The sequence below is a fragment of the Cyprinus carpio genome, chromosome A23 (genome assembly GCF_018340385.1).
Source record: "Cyprinus carpio isolate SPL01 chromosome A23, ASM1834038v1, whole genome shotgun sequence".
NCBI lineage: Eukaryota > Metazoa > Chordata > Actinopteri > Cypriniformes > Cyprinidae > Cyprinus > Cyprinus carpio.
Genome location: NC_056594.1, coordinates 17,416,380 through 17,444,121, shown reverse-complemented (window position 1 = coordinate 17,444,121; position 27,742 = coordinate 17,416,380). Strand labels below are relative to the sequence as shown.

Below are 27,742 nucleotides of genomic sequence, written 5' to 3'. Positions count from 1 at the left end.
CCAAGCCTGACCTGTTAAGAGATTTGCAACCTACACACATAGTCACCATCTGAAAGGCTGGGGAAGTTGGGGGGGGGGTCATTTTTCTTACTACCAGTTAACTGGCTGACTTATTGATTTAAAATTACCGTCACAGAGAGCTCATACAGTTGTCTACACTTTATTTGGCCACTCTCAAGGCCTCATTTGATCTGAATAGCTTAAGTTTAAGCTACAAAGGAGCAGAAAATGCAAATTCTTCCCTATTACAAGGGCATTCACAATGCTACCATCCACACAGGAATGCACTGATACAATACTAGTATCAGATACTGAGATCATGTACAGTAAACCTTCACTCTTCGCTCATAAACCCTGTACTTTCTGGTTGCTTCTACACAGTTGCATCAAATAAAGATAAAAAGAAAAGAGATGCATATACATTTTTAAATATAGCTCTGATTTCTAATATATAAAATTAATAAATAGCTAATTAAACAGGTAAATAGATTATAAACAAATTAGGCCCAAACTTTGTTCTGCATTAAAAGTATAATTCAAAGTCTTATACTAAAAATTAGGAGGGTGGGGGGCGGGGGGGCTGAAGTTATATATTGTATCAGCAAATACCAGAAAGTATCATTACTCATTCTCTACCTCTGAAAATGGTAGTGATGTACCCATTCGGAAAGAATAAGATATTTACAGTCAATTTTCCTTCTTTGTGTCCCCTTTAAGGAAGAAAAATCTACTGAGGATTCCCTTAATCTCAAACCTGTGTTCCAAAGCACAATAAATAAGACTATGGGAAAACGATTAGCCCCAAGGCTATTGAGGTGGATACAGTTTCATCTATATGATTTTTCAATATCCAGTCATCTCTGATCAATACCCTACAGGGAAGGAGGCACAGATGGGAAGCCATTAAAGTGTAATCTAGTACAACATCTTTTTTGCCTGGCCGTAAAGGGCTCCCGCATTGACTTGTTCTCTAATTTCCTTGAGCAGTTCCTCAAAGAGTCAGAGAGAACTGAAGTGAACACCAACAGCAAGCAAATTATGTTCAATGTCCTAATTAAATCACAAAGTCTTTCATTAGGGAAGTTTTCAATAGCATTGGAGATTAAAAGACAAGACAGAAAATCTTTCCATCTTCAGTCTGAGGGAAAAACAGAACCGAACACTAGAAGGATAACAGCTAGCAATCAAAATCACCAGGCAGGTGATGAACCAAGATAAGTGATGATGTAATTATGCAAATGAGCAAAGGGTGAGGAGTCTGTCCTGGTGTATTTTTGTTAATCAGTTACAACAATTTGTCTCAGTGCCACACACAAAATCAGCTAAAAGTCGTTCAATATTGACGTCATGCGATTCGCACTCTGTGTTGCAAGTACTGAAGTGACGAGTGTGTATTGTTGTTATTGTGTGCAGTTGTGCTCATTAATATCACCTGTGGACAGACTGATAAACTCATTAGCAATGCTAATATGTTTTTGTTCTGCTTTTTTCCCCCTCTTGCTTTTTTTTTTTTTTTTTTACAGGCACAATTCAGATGGTTGGAAACCAGCTTGCATCTGGCACAGAAGGTGACCTGGAACTTTTAAAAGTTCCTCTGTTGTTACAGCCGCTATAAATTCGGAAGATTTGGAAGAGAGTCTGGTGATCAAGCTGAATGGAAATATATGGAGAGATGCCATCCAGCATAATCATCTCTACATCCTGTAGATCAATAGGTTTGAAAATATAAGAAAGACTCACATCAGCATCTGAATAGGGGACTTTGGCAGCAAAGTACAAATTCAGTCTTTAGCCTCCAAATGCACGGTGCCTCAAAACACTGCATCATAATGCTGGATTGAATCATATTAGAGGCCCTTGCTGTATATGAACAAAAGTGCCCATTATAGACATCAGTTATTTTATAAAGAAAAGGCCAATGAAATGAATTACAGTGAAAAAGTACCACTGCCAGCCTGGACAAGAAGCAGAATAGAGAAGTCTGTGTGTAATTATTATTTGACTCTGCTGATGTGTCTTTGATGGATTGCAACACAGTGTTGCAGATGGTAATCAAGCACCATCATGTACGGTTGCTCATTTACATATATGCATAGCTTTACCATGAGCAACGGGACAGGTGGGCAGAAGAAAGACGTCAGAAGTGCTTACTGTCTGTCTATCAGATAGCACACATCTCTCATCGTTTTTCCCGCTCCAGTCGGCTTTCCGTCTGTCTGCACGTGTGTCTCCCCCTAAAGTCTTCTGAATTATGAACGTATGCTTTGTGATTGGAAAATAACAACATTAATTGCTTGTAAGCAGAGCGCAGAGGCAGAGGGATTTTTGATCATGCGCTGATTGTGATGGGCTATAAATGAATAACACAAGGTGAGTGAGGGTGAATTATTCATAAGCTGGAAGCTCCTTGCCGGTGGAGGACCCTCAGAGCGTTATCTTTTCATCCAATTCAGTCAGCCGTGCCGCCATCATTACCAAGGCAGATTGCTCCAGGCCCGTTATTATAATGGCAGCAGTTATTATCGTTAATGCCACTGTCAGTTATTCGTCGACTGAGTCTACCACTGTGGTCGCTACCATCAAAATCTGCTTTAGAGCATATGGTTTACACTACCAACAGTGCACTATAAAGACAACTGTTAAGAAGGCAAAGTAAAGCCCAAAACAATTCACGTAATAAACACAAACTTAATTTCCACAAGTTTGCGTTGCATTTTCAGCAAGTATTAGCTTAAATGTAGTCTTATAGACTATTTTTATGGCAGAGCAACAGGGCATAGTTCCTCATTTATTGTCATTGTGGAGTTTCAAATATGTATGCATTGCCTTCTTCTGTAGGACCCAAAAGATATTTTCACACAATGTCAGTCAATGGGGTCCAATGTTGTTATTCTTTAAAATATCTTTCCATGTTCCACAAAAGAAAGAAATACATGTTGGTCTCTCTATTTTCTTTAGGAATTTTCCACCAATTTTCTTTATGAAAAGCATAAAAAAGAAAAGAAAAAATATAGCATAAGGTCTCAATCAAATCTGCTTTTAAAAGAAGAGTATATGACAGATGAATAACAGCAGGTCTCTCTATCTGTGATATGTAGTCTGATAGGTGATTACAATTCAGCATATGATGGATGGTAAAATTAATTACTGTCTAGTTTGAATTTTAGAGCTTTGATGTACATGCCACTAAACTGTTTGATCAGATCACATATTGCATAAACTGAAGCGAATATTACATTTTCTCATGTGGGGCATTTAATAAAAGTTTTGGAGAAATGTAATAATTCATAACCTACTAGTGTTATGGCAAAATACTGAAGATGAGGTGTCATGGCATAAGAATTGTGAAACAATAACTACATCACTGAAACTGCATCATAATATATCATAATACTACATGAGAAGCAAAGTTGGCACGCTTTCTCGATCCTTATCTGCCTCCCTTCCCTTCATCTTCCTTTCTTTCATAATCACCAGCTCCATCTTTCCATTTTTTATTACTCTCACAAGTCTCACTCCATCAGCCAAAATGTGTTTCCTCTTGTATGTCTGAGTACAGGCGAATCATCCTGGAACATGCTGCACATATAATAGAAGGGAGGATTTGGGCTGTTCTCTGGGAATAATCCCCTCATTCTGTGCAAGAGCATTGTGTTCGGTGTGGAACTGTCGGCTTGGCTATTTCCTACAATGGCCTATGTAGAGAGAGCAGCTAAGAGTGCTGTTGATTAGCAAGTGAGCTATGTGCCTGCATGCTAGCCTCTCGGTGGCTGTCCACATTGTTCTGACACCAGAACAAAGGTCCCAAGAGGACTTGGGAAACAAAGACAGAACAACTTTAAGAGTTTAAATCAATTATCACTTGAGGAAATGGACACATGAGGCAAGAGAGTGACAGGGCGCTAATCCCATGAACTGAGCTAATGATGTGGCTAGTTAACCTGACTTGAGAGTGGATGTTTCCCTGTTAAACAACAGTGAGATTCTCAGGGCCTGCATCCATGGACAAGACATTCCCAACTGCTTTACTGCACCAATGATCCGGAAATAACATGCATTCTATAATGAATTGATTGATTGCTACAACACCCATCAACACTGGAACTGAGCTGAGGGACTTATGGTACTTTAATTCATTTGCAAACAAGTCAGAACTAAAATCAACAGTGCAGCTGGCATCTGGCTTGTTAATTTAACAATATAGTTAAGTAAGTGTGACTTACTGAGTTGATGCAGTTCAGTTCCTTGTTGAGCAGCCAGGGCAGGGATAGTTTTCCTTCACCCCTGTAGCAGGATTGGATCCTCTCCTTAATCTTTTCCTTGATTTTTCGCAGTGTGAACAGGCACAGGGCTGATTCTTTTGGTGGCTTGGCCCGGTTCTTTTGGCCCTGAGCAAAAACGGTAAACAGCACCTCTTCCTGTTCAGAGATACCCAATGATCGTGCCAGCTTGGCCCCGGGCCGACTGAGGTAGGCGTCTTGAACCAATCGGTATTCCACACCATCCTTGGTACAGCCAATAGGAAACTCCACATAGGAGTAGAACTTGGGGTCATCCACACAGAGGCGGACAATCTTGGAGGTGAAGAATTGTTCACCACTGGCATCCGGCGAGGTGAGCTGGGTGTCCAGCTGGAGAGTTAGGTAGTAGATGAACTGCTCACTGCTAAAGCCATAGACATAGTAGATGTCAAAAGTAGGGAACTTGGAAAGGGTGTCGGATGGAATCTTGAGCTGTGAGGAGACAAACTCATCCTGGTAGACAAAGCTGAACATTTCAGCATTCTCCTCATTAGCCATCAGCTTACGACTGGAAAGAGTGGGGAAGTACTCTGATTTCCCTTCGATGGGAGTACCTACAAACAATTTACCACTGTCTTCACCTTGGGTTGCACTAATAACCACTCCTGACATAGTGCCCGCCTCGGACACACTTGAAAGGTAGTGCTCCTTGCGGTGATGCGGCTCACCCAGTTTGAAGAGGTCATCCAGTCGGAGGAACTGGCATATACCCTGTGAGGTGCTCCCACATGCAATGAGCCTGTTCTGCCCTGAATCCAGAAGCAACAACTTGTTGACATTGCTGGTTTGTGATAACTCGTGAGGGCAAGACTGAACACCTGGTGGTGGGTAGCATTTCTCATTATCCACCACAGGGCCAGTAACATGGCTTCGAAGCTTGGTCAGGTTGCTGGAGAGCTTGTAGATCCAATTGACAGCACCGACGTAGACTTCACCCGTTTTGTTATGGACGACCAAATGCGTAAGCCCTCCCTCTGGTGGGGTAAAGGTCCGGAAGGAAGAGAGGTTAACCTCGAGCCCCCCATATTGAGGAAGGAACGAGAGGAAGAAGAGGAGGAGGAATGCCTCACGAAGAGAGGTGGGAAGGGGCCTCCTCCCATAGGGCAGCATTTTTAGTATTTTTCTGAGGAAGCGGTAGGCCAGGTTATCTGTTCACCTTACTGATCCTGGGCCTGAAAAAAACCTGGAAAGCGTCTGTCAGTCTACAGTGAGGAGAGCGACTTATTGACCCAGTGTCCTTTCTGCTCTCTCTCTCAGCACAGAGCTGTCGTCTACACCTTCATCTGCAGCGCCATGGCCGCTAGCCCTGCAAGGGTAGGAAAACACATCATGAGCATTGGAGAAAAACAGAATAGAACATTGTCTATTGATTCAACTGGAGTTTAAAAGTTCTGCCTGCCCAAAAGAAAAAAGAACTCATAATACATAAACATAAATATCTTACAGTGGGGCCCTGGGTGGAATCCTATACAACATTTAATGAGTGTGTCAAGCTAGTAGACAGCAGTGCAATCCACAAACTCCACACTGAGAACTCGTCTGATAGACCTGCTGTGCCCTTAAATATTTCACACAGTCTGTGCCAACTCAGCTGGCACAAAAAGGGAAGAGAATAGAGGAGGAGAGAGTAGATGAGGACAGGAATGAGTAAAGAGTGAGCGATGCCATAACTGTAGACTAGTTTACCAGTTCACCTTGAAGAATGCCATAAGCTCAGAAGTGTCAGCAATAAACGTTCTCATTTCCTCACGCTTGCTCAGACAAGCCATTCAAGTTGACCTCACGTAAAACAAAAGCACTTTCCTTGAACCATGGGTTTTAAAATACCACAGTACAGACAACATGCACTCTTGGCTCAACCACAGGGCTGCGGAAAGAGAGACAATCTATCAAATTTGTTCTAATTGAAAGTCTAATGGCATTCATGTGATCATAGGCGATGAAGAGGAGCTCTGGGTGTCCAGCTACATCCTCTGAGTGCAAAGCCACTTAAACAAGGGCAATTTCAGGCCTCTCAGCTAGCCAGCAGCAGGGACTGTCAACTGCTGTGACCTTCTCCAGTGTTCAAAACAGAAGCATCATTGTATCTCAGATGACATTTATCTCACTTCACAAGACTATTGAGCGAGGAGACTGCCTCTGGGTCTCATTCACCGCTCAGTGCTGTGAGCCATACTGTGGGCTGACCGTCATGCGCAAATTACCAAACAACTCTGCGAGAGAGCATACATATACAGCCAAAAAAACATACATCAACCAATTCATATACTGTACTAGATACACCATACAAATTATTTGAGTAGGGGAAAATGTATTCATTCAAAATTGAATTTTTGTTGACCAAAAAAAAAAAGTTGTTGTTTTTTTGTCATACTATGACAATAGTGTTTATTTATTAAAAGGATCGTCATGAGACATCAATATCCAAAGTGACTTCCTGGGAATTGAACCCATGACCTTGGTGCTGCTAGCACCATGCTCTACTGTTTCAGCTGCAGGAATGCATACTTGGTTATTGTTGGGGGGAAAAAATTAGATCAAGTCTGTGAGAAGACAAAATTTATTTTGAAAATACATGCAATATTGTAGAAAAAAATGGCACAGTCCTAATACACTGACACAATTCCAAAAAATAGGCTAAAATAAAAATGAAGTAATTGGAGGCTCTGAAAAAGAACGCCTACTAAACAAGCCCAATTTTCAGCTATTTTCAGCTTTATATCGTTTCACCATATTTGCTGTTTAATGTAGTGTGCTGACAGGGGTCCAAATTTCTCTCCTCTGTATTGATCATCACAGCTGAGCTCAACTGACTCAGAGTCAGCACTCAGAGGTGCTTTTTGGCTCTGTGATACAGGGACACTTTCAATGCAAATTCACAGCAGTAAAAAACACTGAAAACTTGCCTATAAATAATCAAGTAACTAACTAAACAACTCCACAACACACTTAAAATTGAATTTAGCAGGGCTGCACCTGACCCATTACAGACTATAAAAACAAAGCCGTCAGAGTTTTGACTTATCTGGGACAACGATATGCTAATGAGGCAGCAGAAGCTGCTTAAATGCAGATGCAAGTGTCCACTCTACCTCAGTATATGAAAAAAAAAATTTAAATAGACAAACTGCAGCAATATATATACGCATGCTGCAATTTATAACACTGCACCGCAATGCAATTTGCATGGGATATAGCAATTAGGACATCCCACCCACTTGCTCCAAACAGGCCCACACCAAGGATAAAGGTGAAATTGGATGAATCAATTAAAGGAGGTATGGGAGTTGCATGGCACCTTCAGGATAGCAAAACCTGCCTGGCTCAGAAAATGGCTGGCGGGACCAAGGTATCCATGACGATTTATTGCTTGTGGCCCATAAATTAAAGCACAAGCCATGAAAACGGCACCTCATACTTAAGCAAATTTATACAGAGCACCTCTTTAACATGGAGGTCACATCTCTGAGCATTGTGGGGTAGAAGGCAGGCAGGACTCAGTGATGGCCACAACTAAACCACCCAGAGAGGCTCTGCATAGCAGGATCTGCTTTCTATTACAAGCACGCAGACACACTCACATACATCAATACATAGAGGCCTTAATCCACAAACACACACACAGGCTAGACTTTTTTATTGTTCTACTGCTTTTTTATGTCTTTCTGTCTTGAAATCTTCATTTTTTTCTGTCTGTCATTCATTCATTTTGCCTGTCTGTCTATTATGTCAATCCTTCCTCTTGTCTTTCTTGATTCTTTTTATCTTTCCTTTCTCTCCTTCAGTCCTTCCCTCCTACCCACAATTAAAAACCAGCACCATTATCAGTTGTCTAAACATGAAAACAGATTCTGGACTGCATAATAAATGTAAATCCATAATGAATCCAATTTATGTAATCAAATTAAGACATCAGATTAGTGTAATAAAATTAGTGCACAAAACAAAAATGTGTACAGGACAAATATTTAAAGATTAATACTGTTAAGCCAGGCATATACATCAAAAACCAAACTACTGGAAGACATTTACTGATAAGCAGTGAGAAGAACATTTGCATATGCACCAGAAAAGAAAAAAAGGAGTTTGCAAAATGCTACATATTTGCAATGATATTAGACAAACAGTACAACACCAGCACTGGTATATTTAGATTTAAGTCAAGATATTAAAACCAGACAGTCTCGATTTAGCCTCAGATTCTAAAAAAGCAATAATAACCTCAATCTAGCAAGACCCCCAATGAAAGTGATATTTTAGCAGCTCTACACTGTGTCTGTGATTACGGGGGATGATAGAGGAAACAATGACTAGTCAACAGGAAATGATTTGCAAAACAGTGTCTAGGAACAACATCTCATCTCATTCAGAGATGATATAGCAACGCAAGTTTGTTTCAGTCTAGTTAGACAATTTTCAGTGTAAATGTCGCGATGCTAAACCACAGATTGCGTGAGCGTTATGAGGATGGTGATTTACACATATGTACACATATTTTAAAAAGCAAAAACACCTACATAGTAACTGTTCCTGTTTTAGTTGATGACAAGAAACTGCATCTGCAGCACATTTAACCGAATATTCAGAAGAAAATAATGTAGGACAGAGGCTGGATTCACAAATTTCTTAAAGGGGTGCTCTTATGCTTTTTTACTTTTTCAACTGTAGTTACTCTGTAATGTTGCTGTTTGATTATAAAAAAGATCCGCAAAGTTACAAAGCTCAAAGTCCAATTCAAAAGGAGATATTTTATTTAACAGAAATCACTTTTCAAAAACTACAACGAACGACTCGTTTGGACTACATTGCATATTTTCAGGGATTTGTGATATCACAAATATCGACGAATGGGATGAGACCTGGTTGAGCTGCACTAGAGAAGACAACAAGTGTTCTCACTATGTTGGAGACACTAGCTTTCCCAAGACAGACAAACTTAGAGTGGTTACAATCATTCGGGTTTAAATTGTGCTCAAATTGATTTGATTTTGTCGCAATATTTACACTGAAGCTCACAGGTGGCTATGGTAAGCGGCTTGACATTTCCTGACCAGGCACCAAGTGCTGCCAATCACAAGACACACTGGCCCAGCTAACCAATCACAGCACATTTCGTATTTCAGAAGGCGGGCCTTCATATGATACAGGAATTGTTTGAGACGTTGTTGAGAGACTGGGGAGAGAGGTGTTGTAATAATGTAAATTTTGTGAAAAATTATGTGTTTTTTGAGTGTTTTAGTATGAGCATAGTGTTATAGTATGTTCTAGTAAAAAAATAAATTTGTATAAGTTTGTAATAGGGCATATTTGGGAAATTTTAAAGAATTGCACATAGGAACCTTTTTACAAACTTTTTAGAATTTATCTTAAGAAATGTCTTAACATCTTTAAGAAGATTTTCGTGAATCCGGCCTCTGGACTCTACAACCCTTAAAAATGCTACATGTTCGTGTAAAATATTTCTTGCTTTACAAAACATCGCTAGCTGCTCATTCTTAGGTTAGGCTAAACATTGTATACAATGCAAATGTATAAATTTGATTAAAACTTTGATTAAAAAGATTCAAGTTATGCCTGAAATGATTGAAAACAGGTATCCAATTACTTTGAAAATCATTTTTTACATGCCAAACAATAAAATTAATAACAAAAATAACAGAACCTGACTCTTGGCTTAAGCCAGCACCCTAGCAACAGCAGAGAAATGTGCTAAGAACAACTCTGAACACTTTAGTAGCAAAACTTGGTCAGGTTAGATGCCATATTGAATTTAACACGTATGAAAACTGTGAGGCGGTGAGGGATAGACTTGCAGTTTTTTCAATGGCACACACTGTATGAAGGTTCTAAATCATGTAATTCTCACAACTCAAAACTATTTTATGGATTTTTCGTTTTTCAGAAAGATTTTTTGTCAGCTGAACAGTCGGTATTTTGTTGAAACAGACTCAGTTGTGTTACTGTAAAAAAAAAAAAAAGGCACAACCCTGATTAAGGTCTATAGAACCATCCTGACAACCACCTAGAACATATTTTTCGCAAAATTTAGTTTAATTTTTTTTATATATATATAAATAATATTTATAATCTTAATCATTTATAAAAGTGTTATTATTTCAATTAAATATTAATGATCAGCAAATTAATCAAGACAAATAAGACATTAGAAAATTAGAAAAATCATTTTAGATTTTTTAGAAAAAAATATAATAATTAGAAAAACTGTATGCAATTAAAAAATAATTATGTAAAAAAAAAAGTAGTAAATAGTCCATTTTGGTGCAATATTTATATACATTTAACTAGTACTCTACGTTAATCAAACACAGATCCGTGTGGGATCTGGAATGGCTTATACGCAGCATCTAGAACAAGAAACAAAACATTTGCTCAGCTTCTCACTGATCGCTAATTGCTAATCTAATACTGCCAAACAGTCCTGCCCCATTTAAATGACCAGCGAAAGTCGCACTCCGCCTCCATTCAGGTCATTTAACTCTACAGCATGCTCTCTCGTGCTGAGGGTGGGTATTGTTTGGGTTTGACTAATGGCCCTGCAGCGGGAAGGGCCCGGTGTCTGCAGGAGTAAAGGACACTGAGGAGGTGATTGTGTGGCAGGCCTGTTGCACTGTGGATGTGCCAAAATCAGAGAACACTGTCCTCTTTTTATAGCGTCACTCCTTAGCGTGTGACCCACTGACAGCATGACAGCTGTCCCCTCCCTCGCCCCCAAAGCACCAACAACTTCACACAGCGGGTTCAACAGAATCCCAATTTAAACAGGTGCATTTTGGGAAGGAAAAAACTGTGTTACTACATTTGCGTGGCACATTAAGCAGTGGTTCACAGCTGGTTTCGTTTTCGTTTTTTTTTTAATTCAGGAACCTACTGTAAAGGTGAATTAAACATCAAATATTTATCAAAAATACAATAAAATAAAACCAAACCAAACACTGACATATTAATATTACAATGAACTGCATGAACGTGATGAATTTGATAAATTTGAAAATGTCAACCGTTTTAGGTGTTTGACTGCCAATAATTTGTTGTCGGCTCAAACCATGTTCGTTCTCATAGTCCGAGTGCATTCCTGGTTACATTTGTTTTGTTCATGGTGTGAGCATGGGAAATCTCACAAACTAATTTGGGCATTTTCTACTGAGTGACTATCAAGTTTGTGCAAAAATGCTGTAGATTTTGATTGGATGCATGGCCTTAGAGGTCAACAACATAAGAAGTAGGAATTGTTTTCACGTTTTATATTGTCCACCAGTTAAATATGCTATTTAAGAAATAAATCATGTCTGTAGCATAAACAATGTAAAATGAGTTAGGCCTATGTGCCCACATTTAAAACATACTGTAGGTTTAAAAAAAAAAAAAATCAAACATTACTAATAATAATGGCCTTAGCAAGCACTAGTAACTCTGTGGACACATAATGCACCATGATGTGCAACTAAACTTACATGATTCCTAAAATCAGTTCCAAGACCTGCCGTGTTGTTACATGGACTAAATTCCACAGCAGTGCGGACTAATCTTACATCAGAGTAGAAGAAATCCAGGCTCCTGAGGTCACAGTGGACATAAATTGTGAGCTATGGCAAAAGACAAGACACTCCAAGGGAAAAGCCATCAAGTCTAATCACTGGCTCTTTTTAACTAACAGTAAATGTTGCAGCAGTTAGGACTGATGCGCTTATGTTAACCCTGCCCTGGATGACACAACTGTGACCAATCTTATGTAGACTCACACTAAAAACAACTAGTCATGACAGATTAGCACATGCTGCAATGATGCTAATATTAATATGAGAAAACATATGGTTAGTATGACTGTAGTGAAGCCATCCGTATATACTATATATCCAAACATGCTTCATACAACCATGTAGGGTTCCTGTACTTTGGTGACAAAGCAATAGTAAGTAATAAATAAATAAAATTAATTATAAATTTGAAGTAAAAAGTTAAATAAAGTAAGTAGTACTAAAGTTAAATAAAGTAAAAAGTGAAATAATAATAAAAAAAAAAAAGATAGAACAAATAAAAAGTTAAAAAAAAAGGTAAAATAAAGCAAAGGTTAAATTAAGTAAATGGATGAAATAGAATAATGTAAAACAGAATAATTTAAAATTTAAAAACAAAATAAGAAATAAAACAAGTTCAAGTGAAAAGTTAGGCAAAACGTTAAATAAGTAAAAAGATAAAACAAATAAAAATAACAAGTCAAATAACTCAAATAAAGTCAAATAAAACAAAAATTAAATAAAATGGATAAATAGGCCTAAATTAAATAGAATAATCAAATAAAATAAAACAAAAGTAAAATAAGTAAAAAATTAAAAATTAACAAATAGATTAAATAGATTAAACAACATAAAATTAATCAAATCAAAAATGTTATAAAATAAAATAAAATAAAATAAAATAAATTAAATTAAATAAAATAAATAAAATAAATAAATTAAATTAAATTAAATAGTTTTAAATTAAATTAAAATAAAATAAAATAAAATAGTGAAGAACCCATGACCTTGACCTTATTGGCGCCATTCACTATTGTTCGAGCTACAGGAAGGCATAGTCAATATATTAACAAATGTCATTAAGACAATGGCATTTGTTAATACATTGATATTATTTTTTAACTTATAAATGATTGCACACAACAGCATAGTAGTTTCTGCTGTGGTAGCCTATTAAAAACCATGTATTGTGACCACGTAAGCATATTTTCACACAGAGTGTTCGTATACTCGCACAAACGTGCAAAGTCATGAAATAATTGATGCAAAAACTGAAAGGAATATAAAATTAAAGTGTTTCCAACAGCAACATCCACAAACAACAAACTCAAACCAAACAGACATATCCCATTCCTTCTCTGGTTGTGTTAATAGATCGACGTCCATTGCCACACCTCAGTGTCTGAGCTACAGCTCCCACAGAGCCAATTAAAGCACGCAAACACTGCTGACTCAAAGTTCAGCCATCAATAAAAAGCTTTCTCCCTCCTGGGAAGTGTTCAGTTATTTCCTTCAGCCCTTCGCATCTTATCCTCTTTCATTAGCTGGCTCTCATCTGTTGTGAAATCGACTTTATTATGATAAACACGCCTGCAAATCAAAGTGGGTTTGTTATTTTTTTTCCCAAAAAATCCACAATTACGATTTACGAAGTCATTTCTAAGCCAGCTACAATTATCTACGGCAAATGCCAAGCTAATAGTCGTGCCAAGATCAGAATATGAAAACACTCCACCGATTCCGGCTGTACAATGCTTTAATCTACAGGGGAAAAAGAGGGGCATGAAGTCTTCAAATCCCATAACGGTAGCTCCCGAGCTCATGGTGTTCCACATTCCATCAGGATCGCATCATTGGGCAACGGCCGTTCTCTGGCCCGCTTCCCTCCGCACACTGCAACATTTGTGTGCTGAGCTTAACACTTTCGCTAACTTCACTCATTACTTTGCACCCACCTACTCATGCATGCAGACAAACAAACATCTCTAGCGCTGCTTTCATTTTAAAAGACTCAAGAGATAAAGTCATGAAGTCAAGCATGAGACGTGTGTGTGTGTGTGTGTGTGTGTGTGTGTGTGTGTGCACGCCTTCACCGTGTCATCTGCATGACCTTTCTAGTCAGATATGTGCGTTCCCGGCAAACGCGTTTGTGCTAACACAATTACACTCAGCTAATGAACAGAGTGGTGAGATAAAGCCAGATGAACGCTAGCTTCATCCCAGCATCTCAATCTCCTTTAAAGGCTACATTTGCATCTGTAATAGAAATGAAATTCCTCATTAAACGTGCAAGCTGCTGGTGAAGAAAGAAAGAGACCGAATGAGCAAAGAATAGATGTAAATCAAAGTATTTACACACTCTTGCCCATAAGCTTATAGCGGTAGTCTTATGCTAATAGATAAAAATGCTAATTTAACGATTCTGGTTCCAATTCGACTTCATGATCCTGGATTTGTTAATTCTATTAGCTTTTTTTTTTTTAAAGAAGAATAGTTGAATAGTAATAAACTAAACAAAACTAAACTAACATAATATTATTTTTATTACCACACAGATTCAACGAATTTCTGCAAAAGAAAAGACTCAAAAGAACGATGTTAACAAAACTAACAACTCTACTCCAATCAAATGTTAGCTAATCAATGTCAATGTTGTAAACATTTTACAAACAAAACATTTATATAAATCTTATAAAAATGCATTCGTTTTATTAGATTAAACAGATTTACTTAGTATATTATTTAAAAAATTATAAAAAATACTTTGCCAAGTTGTCAGATTTAGTTAAAATACAAATTGAACTAGTACATACAGTACACAGGAAAAGTTAGAAATTGCTAGTACATTTCACAATTAATTACAACGAAATGTCAAGTAACACGTTGAATTAAAAAAATGTATGTTTTCATACAAATTAGAAACCAATATGCCAAAACTTAAAATAGTTACGAATTCCCATGAGAATGTGCCAGATATGTAGTCTATTTGTTGACTTTGTATTACTATCATCAATCTCATAACTCATCTAAAGCAATTTTGTTTGCCATGAAGCTGTAGATTTAGCAGCAGGAAACACTGTCAGAATATTTAAGTACAGTACAAAAACAATTAACGGAGCTGAATGTCATGAAAATCATCCGGCTGCAGAGTCAAAACCAAACCGGCTCAGTTTCCAAAGCTTTTAGCACTATGAAAGAGCACAGCAAAGATTAAGCAAGGTGAAAGATGTGCCTTAGAGCTTAATATGGATCTTCCACATGAGAGAGAGTCTGTGGTTTGTAATGTTTATAAATTAGACCTGGGGAACGAGAAACTTGATCTTAAGTCAGCAATTAGGGCACCTTGTCCCGGGAGTGTCTGAGCCCTACAAAGGAGTTGATCAGTCAGAGTGTGACAATTATGATGAATAGCCTCAGTACGCCAGCTGTCCAACTGCTCCTTTGGCCATTAATATTACTCGCGGCTCTACTGCAGCAAAAAAGCCACCGAAGCTTTCGCTCACCCCTTTTCTAGCTCTTTCAATTCAGGAATGTGTTGCCATGACAGTGACCGATGGCTCGGCGGCAGACGGGGAGCCCGCTCATCCCAGCCAAGGGTTGAGGTTGGTGTGAGAACGTGTCAGGGCCCCGTGGGCGAAGGATCAGAGACTGATCCACTGGAAAACTGGAAGCATCTGTAGATGTGGTACTGATTAGCCGGGTGCGGGGGAGAGCTGCAGGTATTTCAGCTATGCTCCGCGTTTACCGCAGGGGAATACGGCTAGCGAGACCTATGAGAAAATTTGGTCTGTATGGGAGCGAGGAAATTCAGAGATGTCAAGTGTGTGATTTCTAAAAGCAGGACCTTCACTTCTGGTTTCACGCGAGCTGTAACTGCAAACACGTTTAGCCCTTGTGGCGCTATGTAACGCGCTTAGACAAAGAGGCCTGCCAACAGGGCCTGACAAGGGTAAAACAGCACTGGTAAACCAGATTTTTCGGTCAAACAAAAACCACTTACTTCTGGAAACACTTAGAGCAGTTACTAGGATTTCTAAAGACCAAGATCTTCTACAAATTAAACAAACAGGACAAACTTTATCCAAGCTTCACTAACGTCATACTTCACTCACATCAACCATCAAATTCACTAACAACTGATTCAAGCAATTAACGTTAAGAAAAATCATTCTGTTGTATGATTCTCTATTTATAGGTCTAAAAAAAACGAGAGAAAAGCATAAAAGCAATATCATATGCTAGATGATTAAATGAAAAAAGAATAAATGAGTCACTAGACGGTGCAACCGTTTACAACCACGAACAAACAAAATATCAGCTACAGCACATCCGTGTACGAGAGCAAATGTTTACATTCATTATGAATGAGTCTCTGCTCTTATCAGTCAAATACTCTGTTGTTCATAATATTCTTTTATAATAATGAGGGTTTAATGTAAGAAAATTAATGTTTAATTATTTATTTACAAAACAACAGCCTTTTCTGTCAAACAACTGATATTTGCCTGAAGTACCACAAAAAAAATGTCACTAATGTCAATCAGTGTATTAAACATTTAACAGATAAACACTGATAAAACCTTATAAAAGGATTCCATTAGACACATTAAACAGATTTAATTAAATTAATAATTTAAAAATGAATTTAAATAAATTAATGTCGTTAAATTGTCAGATTTTAGTTACAAAAATGAATTCAAATATTAAATGAAAAATTGAACATAAAAATAAAAATATTAAATATTTAAAAGCATCTGATATTTATAACATTACTAAATTCTACATAATACAAATTTAAATAAAAAATGATTTATTAGATTAAATTACCATATTTACTTATATTACATTTAGAAAGTTAAATCATTTAAAAAAAGTATTTAATCATTTGATTTGATTGATATTTTTTTAATTATCAGATTTAGTTAAAACATTTACAAATATTAAATGTAATATTAAATATTAAAATTAAAAACAACCATTAACATTAAATATTTAATAGTACAACATATTGGAAAGAATTAATATTTATAAACAAGATATTAAATATTAAAATAAAAATAAAATATAATAACTTTGTATTAAATAACTAATTTAATCATTTTGTATGATTATGTAAGCTTTTTTGTTGTTTGTTTGTTTGTTTGTTTTAATTTATAAATTAAAATATATACTTATTTATTCAGTTTAATTTACCAATGGGTTTTTATAATAATAAAAATAATAGTCTCACAAACTCCATGCAGTTCCTTCACAAACCCTCAGTTGGAAAATCCTGAAAAAAAAGGATCCTCTTCACTAGATTTAGAGCCCACAGTGCATTAATGCTGTCATATTGTTGGAGTTTTTATTAGCAAGCTCTAGTGTTTTTTCCCCTGAGGAGAGTTTGGACACTACCCCAGTCTGGTGGTCTATATAGCAGCACAGGGGTCAAGCCATTGTTCCATCCCTGTTTGCATTTCCCCTGCCGCCAGTGCAACTGCCTCATCCGGACACGATTGGGATTCCAACAGGAAAGAGACAGAATGGCACTGGAGTCTATAAAACTTTAAGAACTGTCTAAGAATGGACAGTTGGCAAACACATGCACAAACACACATACGTGCCTGTAGTCAATCAAATGAGTAAAGGGGAGTGCACTTTCATTGCGATAACACACACATTGCTATCAGTGGCCCTTATGTTAACGCTTGCACACAAACCAGCATCCGGTTTAATATCAGAGGCACAGCCAAGGGTCGCCCAGCTCTGCTGATAGTCATTAAGGGACTGCACCACCATCACTCACAGGGTCATAGGAGCATGAAAATCAAGCTGCATACAGTCATGTATCAAGAGGCTAAAACAGACTAGTCTTATGTGAGCCAAGAATGTATGCACACAAGTGTGAAAGAGACAGTATCGTCAGCCCCTGTAAATACCAAACTCAAGAGGATCACACTCTCAATTATACAGCGACCCAGTGGCAGTCACAAACGCAACCCTGATGAAGATCGCTGCGGGACTTGCGCCATCACACACACAAAAATACACCTGTGAAGGATGGAAAAAAATAAAGCTAGCTATTAACCTACTCTCCCATTCTCTTGCCCTTTAATAAGCAACACCACATAGACTCTTTCAGTGTGCTAAAATTCACACCCAGACTCCTTTTTGCACATAAAAAATAAGTTTTGAAATTGAAGCACATTTATAAAACAAAAAAAAAGTAGAGAAATGTCTATATTGCATTGGGCAGCTCGCCAGCTCTTAGCACAACTCATTCTTCTCGCGATCATCTGGAGCCTTTATACCAAACAGCATCTGCTGCATCTCACAAAAGCTCTCATCAACTGAGAGATTTCGAGTTCTAACAGCTGCGGATGGGAGGAGAGATGTGCTTATGTCTCTGTCCTTCTCAATATTGTGTATAGAGGTGTGTCACATTAGGCCTTTAGAAGGGACAAGGTCATATTGACTCCGCCTTCTTTTTTCAGTGTAATAGGAGACCTGAACTTGGGACAGTAAGCAACCAACTATGAATCACCTAGAACAGCCTAGCAACCCCACAGTACAATGTTAACATCCACTCAGAACACCTTAGCAACTGCACAGCAAGGTCCTGGCAACCTCCCAGAACACACTAGCATCCTGCTGACAAGTTTTGCACAGGCAAGCAGTACTAAAAATCTAGTTTTGCTCGAAAACAGCTAATGCAGTAAAATTGCTTTTGGGCTTATTAAGTAAAATGTAGTTAAAACTTTTGGGCTTACTTTTTATTGGCAAGAGAGAGGACACAAAGAAAAAGAGAGGGAAAACAAAACACAGACGAGATTCTATCCTTGAATATTCCTTAACTTTACAAATGGACAGCATGAGAAATGACCCAAACCATTTACTTTTAGATTCTATGACTCTTTTCACCATTTTTTGATTAAAAACTTTTGACGGCCAACAGATAACAAGACTCTTTTCAAGATTGTCTTAGACTTTAAGGCTCCACTTCCAACTCCAAACTCAACAGATGTGTCTGAAAAAATAAATAAATACATAAAGCTTTGTAGAAATTTTCTAAAAGGAAACAATGGGACAATTTTAAAAGACATACAATATTCATGTTTTAAAAGACAACAGAACTCAACTGATAAAATGCCAATGCTATTTATTTGAATTATGTGCTATTCAACTCTGCGGACATAGTAAGGACATTTATATTTCCATATTCCTATGCAATTGCATAATACAGTTAAAGTTTAATTTAACTTTATTGCCACATCAGCTTCACAAGCTATTTCATGGCAAATATTATACATTAGAAAAACAATATGGCAATTGCATAATAAAATGCATATAAAAGACATACTGTAAATATAAAAATACACATTTTTCTTCGACATGAAATTTCAGATTCAAAACTTTGAATATCTTATTCATGAAGAAACAGCAAATAAATAAATAAAATCACATGAAATGCGCATATAAAAATGTACATTACATTTAGCATGAAAGAACCCACTTCCACTGAGCACCATATTGTGCATTCACAGTCTCACTAAAGACACTGTTGAGTGCTTTATGGTGCCTAATCAGTCTAGAGACAAGTATTTCTCTGTATAAACAAGTACAGTTTTATGAACCTGTTTTCCAGGCAAAATCAGAATTTCCTAGAGATGGGCTGTCAGAATTTGGATCCATTGAAAAGCTCCTTTGGGAGGCAACAAAAGGTGGCTAAGAAAACACCTCACAAACAGTGAATCGCACACCACTCTAAACACACGTTAAATGCAGGTTGTCAGGAGAGGTGTAAAGGCGCACAGCCCAACACCCCTGTGGCTGAACACCTAGTCATTCCATCAGAGCGACACTTTCGAATACACACACACACACGATGTCATCTACTCCCTTGCCTATTCAAACAGACACACACCTTCCACAGGCACCATAGCACATTACCTCTCTCCAAACAGAGTCTCGAAGGAGATTTAGTGTTGCATTCTGCATACAGACAATCACACTAACCCACTAAGGCATGATGACACGCGTACAGTCCGTCCCCCACGACACCTCCGGGCTCTGCAGTGAAGCATGTCAAGCGAATTCCATCTGGGGAGAGGAATCTGACCTATGACCTCTGCTTATGACCCATCAAAGGGAAGCCTGCTCATTGGTCTGGCAGAGTAATCACTTCCAGAACAGGCCACTCATAAAAGAGAGAGCGAGTTCGAGAGGGAGGGAGAGAGAGAGAGAGAGGAGATTTTCCAGGGAGACAGAATGCCTGCAGCCGGCTATGTTAAAGGAATCTGTCTGATGATGTTCAACAGAGCTCTACAGAGAGGCCCATGTTCAAAATGCTACTTAAACAACCTCTCAGAGAAGAAAAAAGAAAGAAAGAAAGAAAGAAAAAAGAAAGAAAGAAAAGAAAGAAAGAAAGAAAGAAGAAAGAAAAAAAAAATGTAAAAAAAACAAACGAAAAATGTACAAACATTAGAAATAAGTCAAGTATTGCAAAGGAGTTAAAGGAAGTCAACACACTCATAACAATAATAATTTGTACAACATAGTGAAACTGTATGAAAATTTCCTACTGCTATTGAAGAACTCTTCAGATTTTGCTATGTTGTACATATTACTGAAGAACTAGAAATGTTTGAGATGCATGAAAAAATAAATGTATGAAATAATATTTGAAAGGAAGCATTAAGAACTGCACAGGAGACAAAGGAAAACAATGCTTTCACAAGTAATAATTCATAAAATAAAACATAAAATATTTTACGAAAATTGCAATGATGGTTAGGTTTAGGGGTTAACTTTACAGCTGGGTTAGTTTGCGTGTCTTCTTACGATTTTGCCATCTTGTACAAATTATGACCAAGAGATCAGATTGTGGAGGAACTAAGGAATAATAAAGGTGTGTTCACATTGACAGCAATTTGCATTAATAAAGCAACTAAAAGCTATTAATGTTCAATAAGATTTTGCAACAGGCAAAACCACAGATACAAGTTGAGCTGAGTTTAAAGGTTTATGCAAATGAGCAGGTATGCATAATCTATCGATGGGAGCACAGATGAGATCAAGTGTAAGAAAGTGTACCAGCAAGAAACTTACCAGCATTAATCAATGCAACCACACCAAAAATGAATATGCTGTATGAAATGATTCCTATCTTATATAGTTAATATTGAAAACATTCAGTTTCATTTCCGTTCAAACTCATCTCATTTTCCCCTGCATCCGTGTGGAGTTTTTTAAGTTGTTGTCATAATCAAAAGAAGCAGCCCATTCCTTCACTTGCTCGCTCTCAGACTGCTGGAAAAACATGATTAGCTGCTAGAAACATGATTAATGAGTTCTGTTTCCCGAGCTGCTGCTCTGTCAGGAAGCATCATTATGGAATGAGAAGTTTGCTGGGCTTCCAAGAAGCCTGCAGTGACAAGGAGGTCCCACCTCAAAGACCCCCCCGTGAGTTTAGAGGTCAAGGGGCAGCCTGGATTAGGGCGACACGTCACCTCGCTTTGGGATTTCAATTAACCCTTTCACAGTCCTCTGTTACTCGGGTAACGGATAAGCCTGGTGCTACAGATCCAATGTGCTGGTATGTCTCACCCAGATTAAACCTAATCCTGAATGAAAACCAACTCACAAAGCAAGCTCCAAATCAAACCCACTTTTAGCCCATAACCAGTCAAGCAGAGATCACCAGCAGCCAAAATTACAAAGCAAAGATCCCGATCTATAATCCCAGAATGAACCACAAGCGAAAACAGTTGAGATTATGAGGTCAACTATCTGAATCCATTCTAGCTGTATTAAAGGTTGAACATTACCGAGAGAGATCAATACGCGCCGTCTTTTAATGAGATATTAATTAAGAGGTGACTGAACAGCAGGACCTTGACTTAACAAGCTCAACGCTCTTATTAAAACTAATTCAATATCATGAAATATTACATCTATCAATCTATCAAGAGAAAGCTTTATCTATCTATTGATTTGCTGAAACAACTTCACAGAGCACTGCATTATAAACCATACCATATCTTGTGCATACTATACATTTGCTTCCGCATTAAAAACACAGTTATATAGCTACCATTGACCACTTGAAAGGTCTTTTGGAGCGCCTGTGGTCCTCTGAGAGGGACGTCCCCTTGGGCCCCATCACTTTTAGTCTTACTTACATGGCCAGTCTAGAGATCTTGCATTATTTAACTGGCTTTCAGCACACAAACCACAAATGCTTGAGGAAGTGCTTCAGCGGCAGTATCCAAGGAAAGACGACGGCCAAATGAAATGAACCAGAGAGTAAATATCCGATTATTGAGTTCACACTGCTTATACCATAAAGAGGAAATCACAAAGAGCAAAGCTGAACAGACCACAAAGAACAGAAAGGTAAGGAACATATTTTGCACATACAGCCCAAATTTATTTTTGCAAACCCTTATAACAAACATGCCCATTCTTATTACTGAAGTCGCTTTGCCTAAAGCTCAGCTTCCAGAGTCACTTTCATCAAAAAAGGGTAAATAAACACACGATTCAAAGCAGACCTGAAGGGATGCGTTGTGAGGGATGCCTTTGAATACAGCAAAAAGAAATTTGGCTCAGAGATGCTGCCAGTCTGTGACTTCCATTATAAGAGGCCTTAAGCCCTTCTCGATACAAAACAGGCGAGCGAAAAGGAAAAACACCACGGCACCAGTTAATAATACCCTTAACAGCTGGTTTGGCATCAGTGAAACCTACCCTATGCTTAACATAATACATTGTGAGTGCCATGACAATGCTATCCAGGATCAGTTGTAGAGGCCATAGAAAACTCCTCAGAGGGTGGTGGTAAAGCTGTGGTCTGCAAGCAGATGGCGGATAGCATTGATCGGATCCATTCCCTGATAAGGCTGAGGGATAGATGCGCTGTCCTGGAAACTAGAAAGGAGAGGTAAGTGGAAAGGTCTCCCCCACCCTGTCCCAAATGAGAAATCCACACCACTGACTGGTATTGGCGTACATTAATGGTCCCATGTCCCAGACGTTGTAATTTAATTCTAACAGCATGTATCACTAAAAATGCTAACTGATGTAATGTTCAATATGCAATAAGGGGTCAGGGGCTGACCCGAGATAGGCGAAGGCTGCAAAAGCTCATTCGAGGGCCATTGACACTTTCATTCATGATGGAATGTGACCTGACAACAAGGTCGAAGGTCACACTTGGTATTTCAAGCACAAGTCGAATAGTTGGGGTAAACTCCTGGAACTGGGTCAAGACACAGCAGGTTGGTTCTTTAGTGAGATGGTGCTCTCTCCATCACAGACACATAACTTACCTATTCCTAGAATAATGTGCTATGTAATACTTTTCAATGGTTAAATTACATGCTGCTGACTCATGCTTGCTGAAATGAGATACTCTTGGTCATGGTCAAGCTTCATCGGTCAAGCTTCTAATCTCAATACCAGTCACATATTCTGACAGCAAAACAAGAAATACAGTAGCTCTACACAAAAGTAGAAGCTGATTTTTTTTTCTCCTAAATTAGCCTTTAGTTCTTTTATTTTGATGGGCGGTGGAAAAGAAAAAGGGCTGGAAAAACACTAGAAGAATGAGAGCTCAACATTGCTGTCCTGACATCATGAGTGGCACTGATCCTACACTGAGGTTCCCAGCTGAGACCTCCAGTCTGTTGAGGGAGCAGGAAAAGCTGTATCTCCTCTGGACGACGGCCATGACAAACAAAACATGGCCTGACCTATCATTCTCCAAACCCTGCTCAAGCCAGAGCACTATTTATACACACTCAATAACTCAGTCAAAGGAAACGGTAATGAATTCGATGTAACAGCACTCTTTGCACATCATATCAAGGCACTAAAAATATACAACAGAGCAGGCTGCTAATAAGACTGATCAAATATAAAATGAAAGCCTAATCTCTATTCCTGTCATATTCCTATGGCATGAAGTACCGAAGTATTCTCAGAGAGATAACCATCTGCAAGCCTTCAGCTCACTCTTAGCCTATATAAATGTACATACTAGAAGAAAAGTGAAGGGAGAAAATATTTTATTATCTCTTCCTCTGATCCGATACAGTCAGCTTCAAAACACTTCAGGCCTGACTGCCTTTATTGTGTTAGTTTGACGTCTCCGCAGATTTGAGGTGCAGAAAGAGCTGATAATGGATTGGAAGAGTAAATTAAATAACTTGTGTTTTATAATAAACTCGATCAAAAAGCTATCATTGTCTGTCCTAGGAGTGATATTGAAGGAAACTAAAAAGACAAGTAATGAGAATCTACAAGCCTGCTATTCAAGAAAAGGAAAAAAGAAACTCCAAACTGACAACTGAAGCTGATAAATTTGGAGGAGAGATGCTTTCCGGCAAGATTATTAATGAATAATTGTTCAATTAAAGTATGGAAGGCCGGGGCTAGCTGTCGCATGGGCAATATCTCAATTTCTGAGTCAAACGGCAAGCGGTTTGTATTTTCCTTTCAAACATCTAGAAAACCCCCCAAAATAATAACTTTAAATTAATTTTGTATTTCAGATTAAATGTTGGGTAAACAAGTATCTGAAAAAAGAAAAGAAAAAAAAAGAAAAAAACACTATTGGGGCAAGTTGCCACAAAAGGTAAACTGCATATTTTTATTCATCCGTAAGACTTTAAGGCAATGTTCAATACAGAAAATGACTTTCAGAAATAAGCCAACCTTACGTAATATTCACTAGAACAAAAGGTGTGATAACTAGCCCCGGTCTCCCCCAACTATAAATGCAACTAATACACGTGACTCTCTAATAGTGACGTACTGTACCGTGTGTGAAAAGGCGCCAAGATTGTGTCACGTAGAGTGGACACGGAGCTTTAATACAGCCCACAGCCCACTCGACACCGGCAGAGAGACTCGAGAGGAGGCTGACACTGACAAGCTCGAAGGTGAGGATGTCAGGGATATTTAAAACATCCGTCAATCACGGCAAAGGCCGAGTGAGCGGAATATAACGACTCAAAGCGGGATTCATTCTGACATGGCGCACTCCGTTTCCCACAGTGTCACACACAGGCGAACCGCTTTGACATAAAGGTGGACGTTTATGCCTAGAACGTTGAGATTGATGCTCTTACATCACTTCATAAGACAAACTTCATCAAACTACCAGGGACTCTATTGGTAACGTTAGTATGAGAAGAAAGACACATTCACAAAGACTCTAGATGGAGATTATTAATTTGATTAGCCTACTTTGAAAAACTACCTTTGTATTGAATAATTTTATGTCAATTTAAAAAGGCAACCGTGCAGGTTCTAGAAGAGATCAGACCAAATTCTGGAACCAGAGAGAGATCAGACCAAACTATTACGAACCGATTATTTTTAATCAATCAGAAACATACAGCGTGACCAGTAGCCTATGGCGCGGTTCCCAAAAATAACTCATTTGAGCTGAAAACCAAAAATAAAACGCGACCTTTTTTCCAAAAAATGAGTCAGCTCGTTTTGGACAACATACGCATAAGCTTTGTAAACAGTTCTATTCAGTAATATATGTTAGCTAGAAAAGCTGTGTAAACAAACATTTTACATTTGGCAACAGACTGCTATGGTCAGGTAAATGGATTAATATTTATTTCTCAGAAGTACTAAAGGAGTCGACAATGAGTCCGTTAAGGAACGCGAACCGTTAAGAAGAATCGGAACCAGAATCGTTCGATTCCTCAGAATTCCCATCACTATAAAGAAGCCATTCCATAATGAGAGCTACTTCTAGAATGGAACTGAATTAAATGGCATCACTATGACCCATCCTTTGGGACCAAAAGGCACACGTTCTATAGGCTATAGGCAACAACCGTCAATAAACACAGAATACGATTATTTATATAAAACATAACTTTTGGAGAGATGACGCGCACTCGCAGTAAAACCTTTCAGTCCAGTTACGAGCGCTCTAATGCTGACTGAGTGGCCGAAGTGTACATTTAAACGACCAAATTTCGATAAACACCAAATTTCATACAACACCTTTACTTTAGAAATAAACGTAGGCCTATTCTTCCCAATGTGAAACTCCTCAGTCATATCATGAAGAAGCCAATATCGGATCGTCTGTGAAAGGACGCCGAGCTAGGAGCTCAAAACATTTACAAAAACGTAATCTTTCAGTTTACTTACTGCAAGCGAACACAGACGAGTCTTATTTATTTATTTTTTTAATCATTGTTTAAAACAAAACATAAAGTTAAAATGTGTAATAAAAGCACTTTATTGACATCTTCTAGTGAATGAAGCAGAGCATCTCGTACGCTTACACTACATAAACACACAGGGACAGTAGTCTACCTTGGACTGTCAGTTTCCCTCCTCACACAAGAAAATATATGTGTCTGCTCAACAAGCCAGACAATAAAGTATCTGAGATTTTAGTTAATCTAATAGAGCTTTATATGTGAAGACTATGCAGATATTACATGCGTGAAATTGCAATTAGGAATTCACCTAATCTTAGATTTCTGCCTCAAATGCAGCCCAACAGTTCTAACCCACATCCAGTTTTCCCGAATTCCCATCTGAATCAGTCTTGGCGAGAATTTACAGACAGCCAACCCACATACTGTCACATTGATACTGACAATCCAAAATCCAAATAACTGAACAACTGAGAGATGTTGGACAAAGCCTGGTTTATATATTTAAACATATCACACCCTCCTCCCTATGCAGTTAAGCGTAACCCTAAAAGTGTGATTTGCAGTGGTAAACTGAGCTATCCAACAAATGCATCGTTTACATTCTGCATATTCCCAGAGAACGCCCCTGTACCCACATAACCTGCTTGTTACATATTTCAGTAAAGCAGTTAAACCACAGCGAATATAACCAAGTTAGCCATCTACTATTGCTGCTCAATGCAGATATCTTCTTGTTTAATGCGTCAGTTAATACGCACTGAGGTGTCAACCCGCATTTAAAATGTTCCCATCGCACTCCTCGGCTGTTCCGACGCAATCAAGTATCGATACATTCATTGTAAACGCCGAAGAAAACAGCGCGCCACACGCATCTGAGCTCAAAAAAATGAATTTCCCCCCAAACAAACTGCACTCAAAAGTCACGCCTGTGCGTAAAGAACTGAGGTTACTTACTTGTGCTCTTGATGCCTTGGTTTATTATCCTCGCCATGCGTAAAATCTCAAACTTGAGTACATTTTTACGGCAGCAGTGTGTAAAGCTCCGCGTGCACTTTCCGTGTGTGAAGTCTCAGCACGGCATGAATGAGGAGGAATGCGGTCCGCGTGCCCTGATCTAGACGCAGCCTCGTTTTGAGTCTCAGGGAACGCGCTGCCTGATACGTATATCTAGCATCGCGGCCAGGCGGCGACATTGAGTGCGCTGGAGTCTGTATGGTGAAATATACAGTTAGTCTGTAGTCCAGAATACCGGTTCGTTGCACCACCTGTCGATGTATCTAAGCACATTTATTACAATTACACAGACGACTGTTTGTCGTTTGTGTATGTCAGCCAAGCATACAGTAGAGGATATGCATAAATAGCTTTAGATGAGTACTGTAATAACGGGTGAGTTGTAATACCATCATTTATCTAATTGGTTTAAACAATTAGAAATGAGCCAAAAGAGTGAAATATTTCCTATGTGTATAGTAATTATTTTGAACAAGTACAGGTTTCATTTTTTTGTAAACGTTTGTAATGATTAAAAAAAAAGAAAAGATAAGAAAACACGGGCACGTTTTTCACCTGCCACCAAATAGACCTTGACGAACAGTAGTCACGTTGGCGGAGGATGTTACCATAGCAACCGCACACTGTCGAAATGTTCTCCATTGTGATCACTTTCGTTTTGTACGGCAGTAAAACATGACAAGTCATTATGTATCACTTCTTATATATAAATTTA

General features: G+C 38.3%; 1 protein-coding gene across 3 annotated transcripts in view; it reads right to left on the bottom strand.

Moving 5' to 3' along the window:
- The window catches only part of LOC109073535 (plexin-A1-like), a 195,536-nt gene extending 168,367 nt beyond the window's left edge, over window positions 1-27,169 (bottom strand). For 2 of the 3 annotated variants that reach the window (XM_042713505.1, XM_042713507.1), the window contains exons 1-2: window positions 26,968-27,169; window positions 4,224-5,607 (exon numbers count right to left, since the gene is read on the bottom strand). In XM_042713505.1, the coding sequence (XP_042569439.1) occupies window positions 4,224-5,411 (1,188 nt within the window). In that variant the 5' untranslated portion in view covers window positions 5,412-5,607; window positions 26,968-27,169. Of the gene's footprint in view, window positions 1-4,223; window positions 5,608-19,765; window positions 20,178-26,967 lie in introns of those variants that run through there. The other variant, XM_042713506.1, reaches the window with a different exon arrangement.
- Window positions 27,170-27,742: the final 573 nt, after the last annotated feature.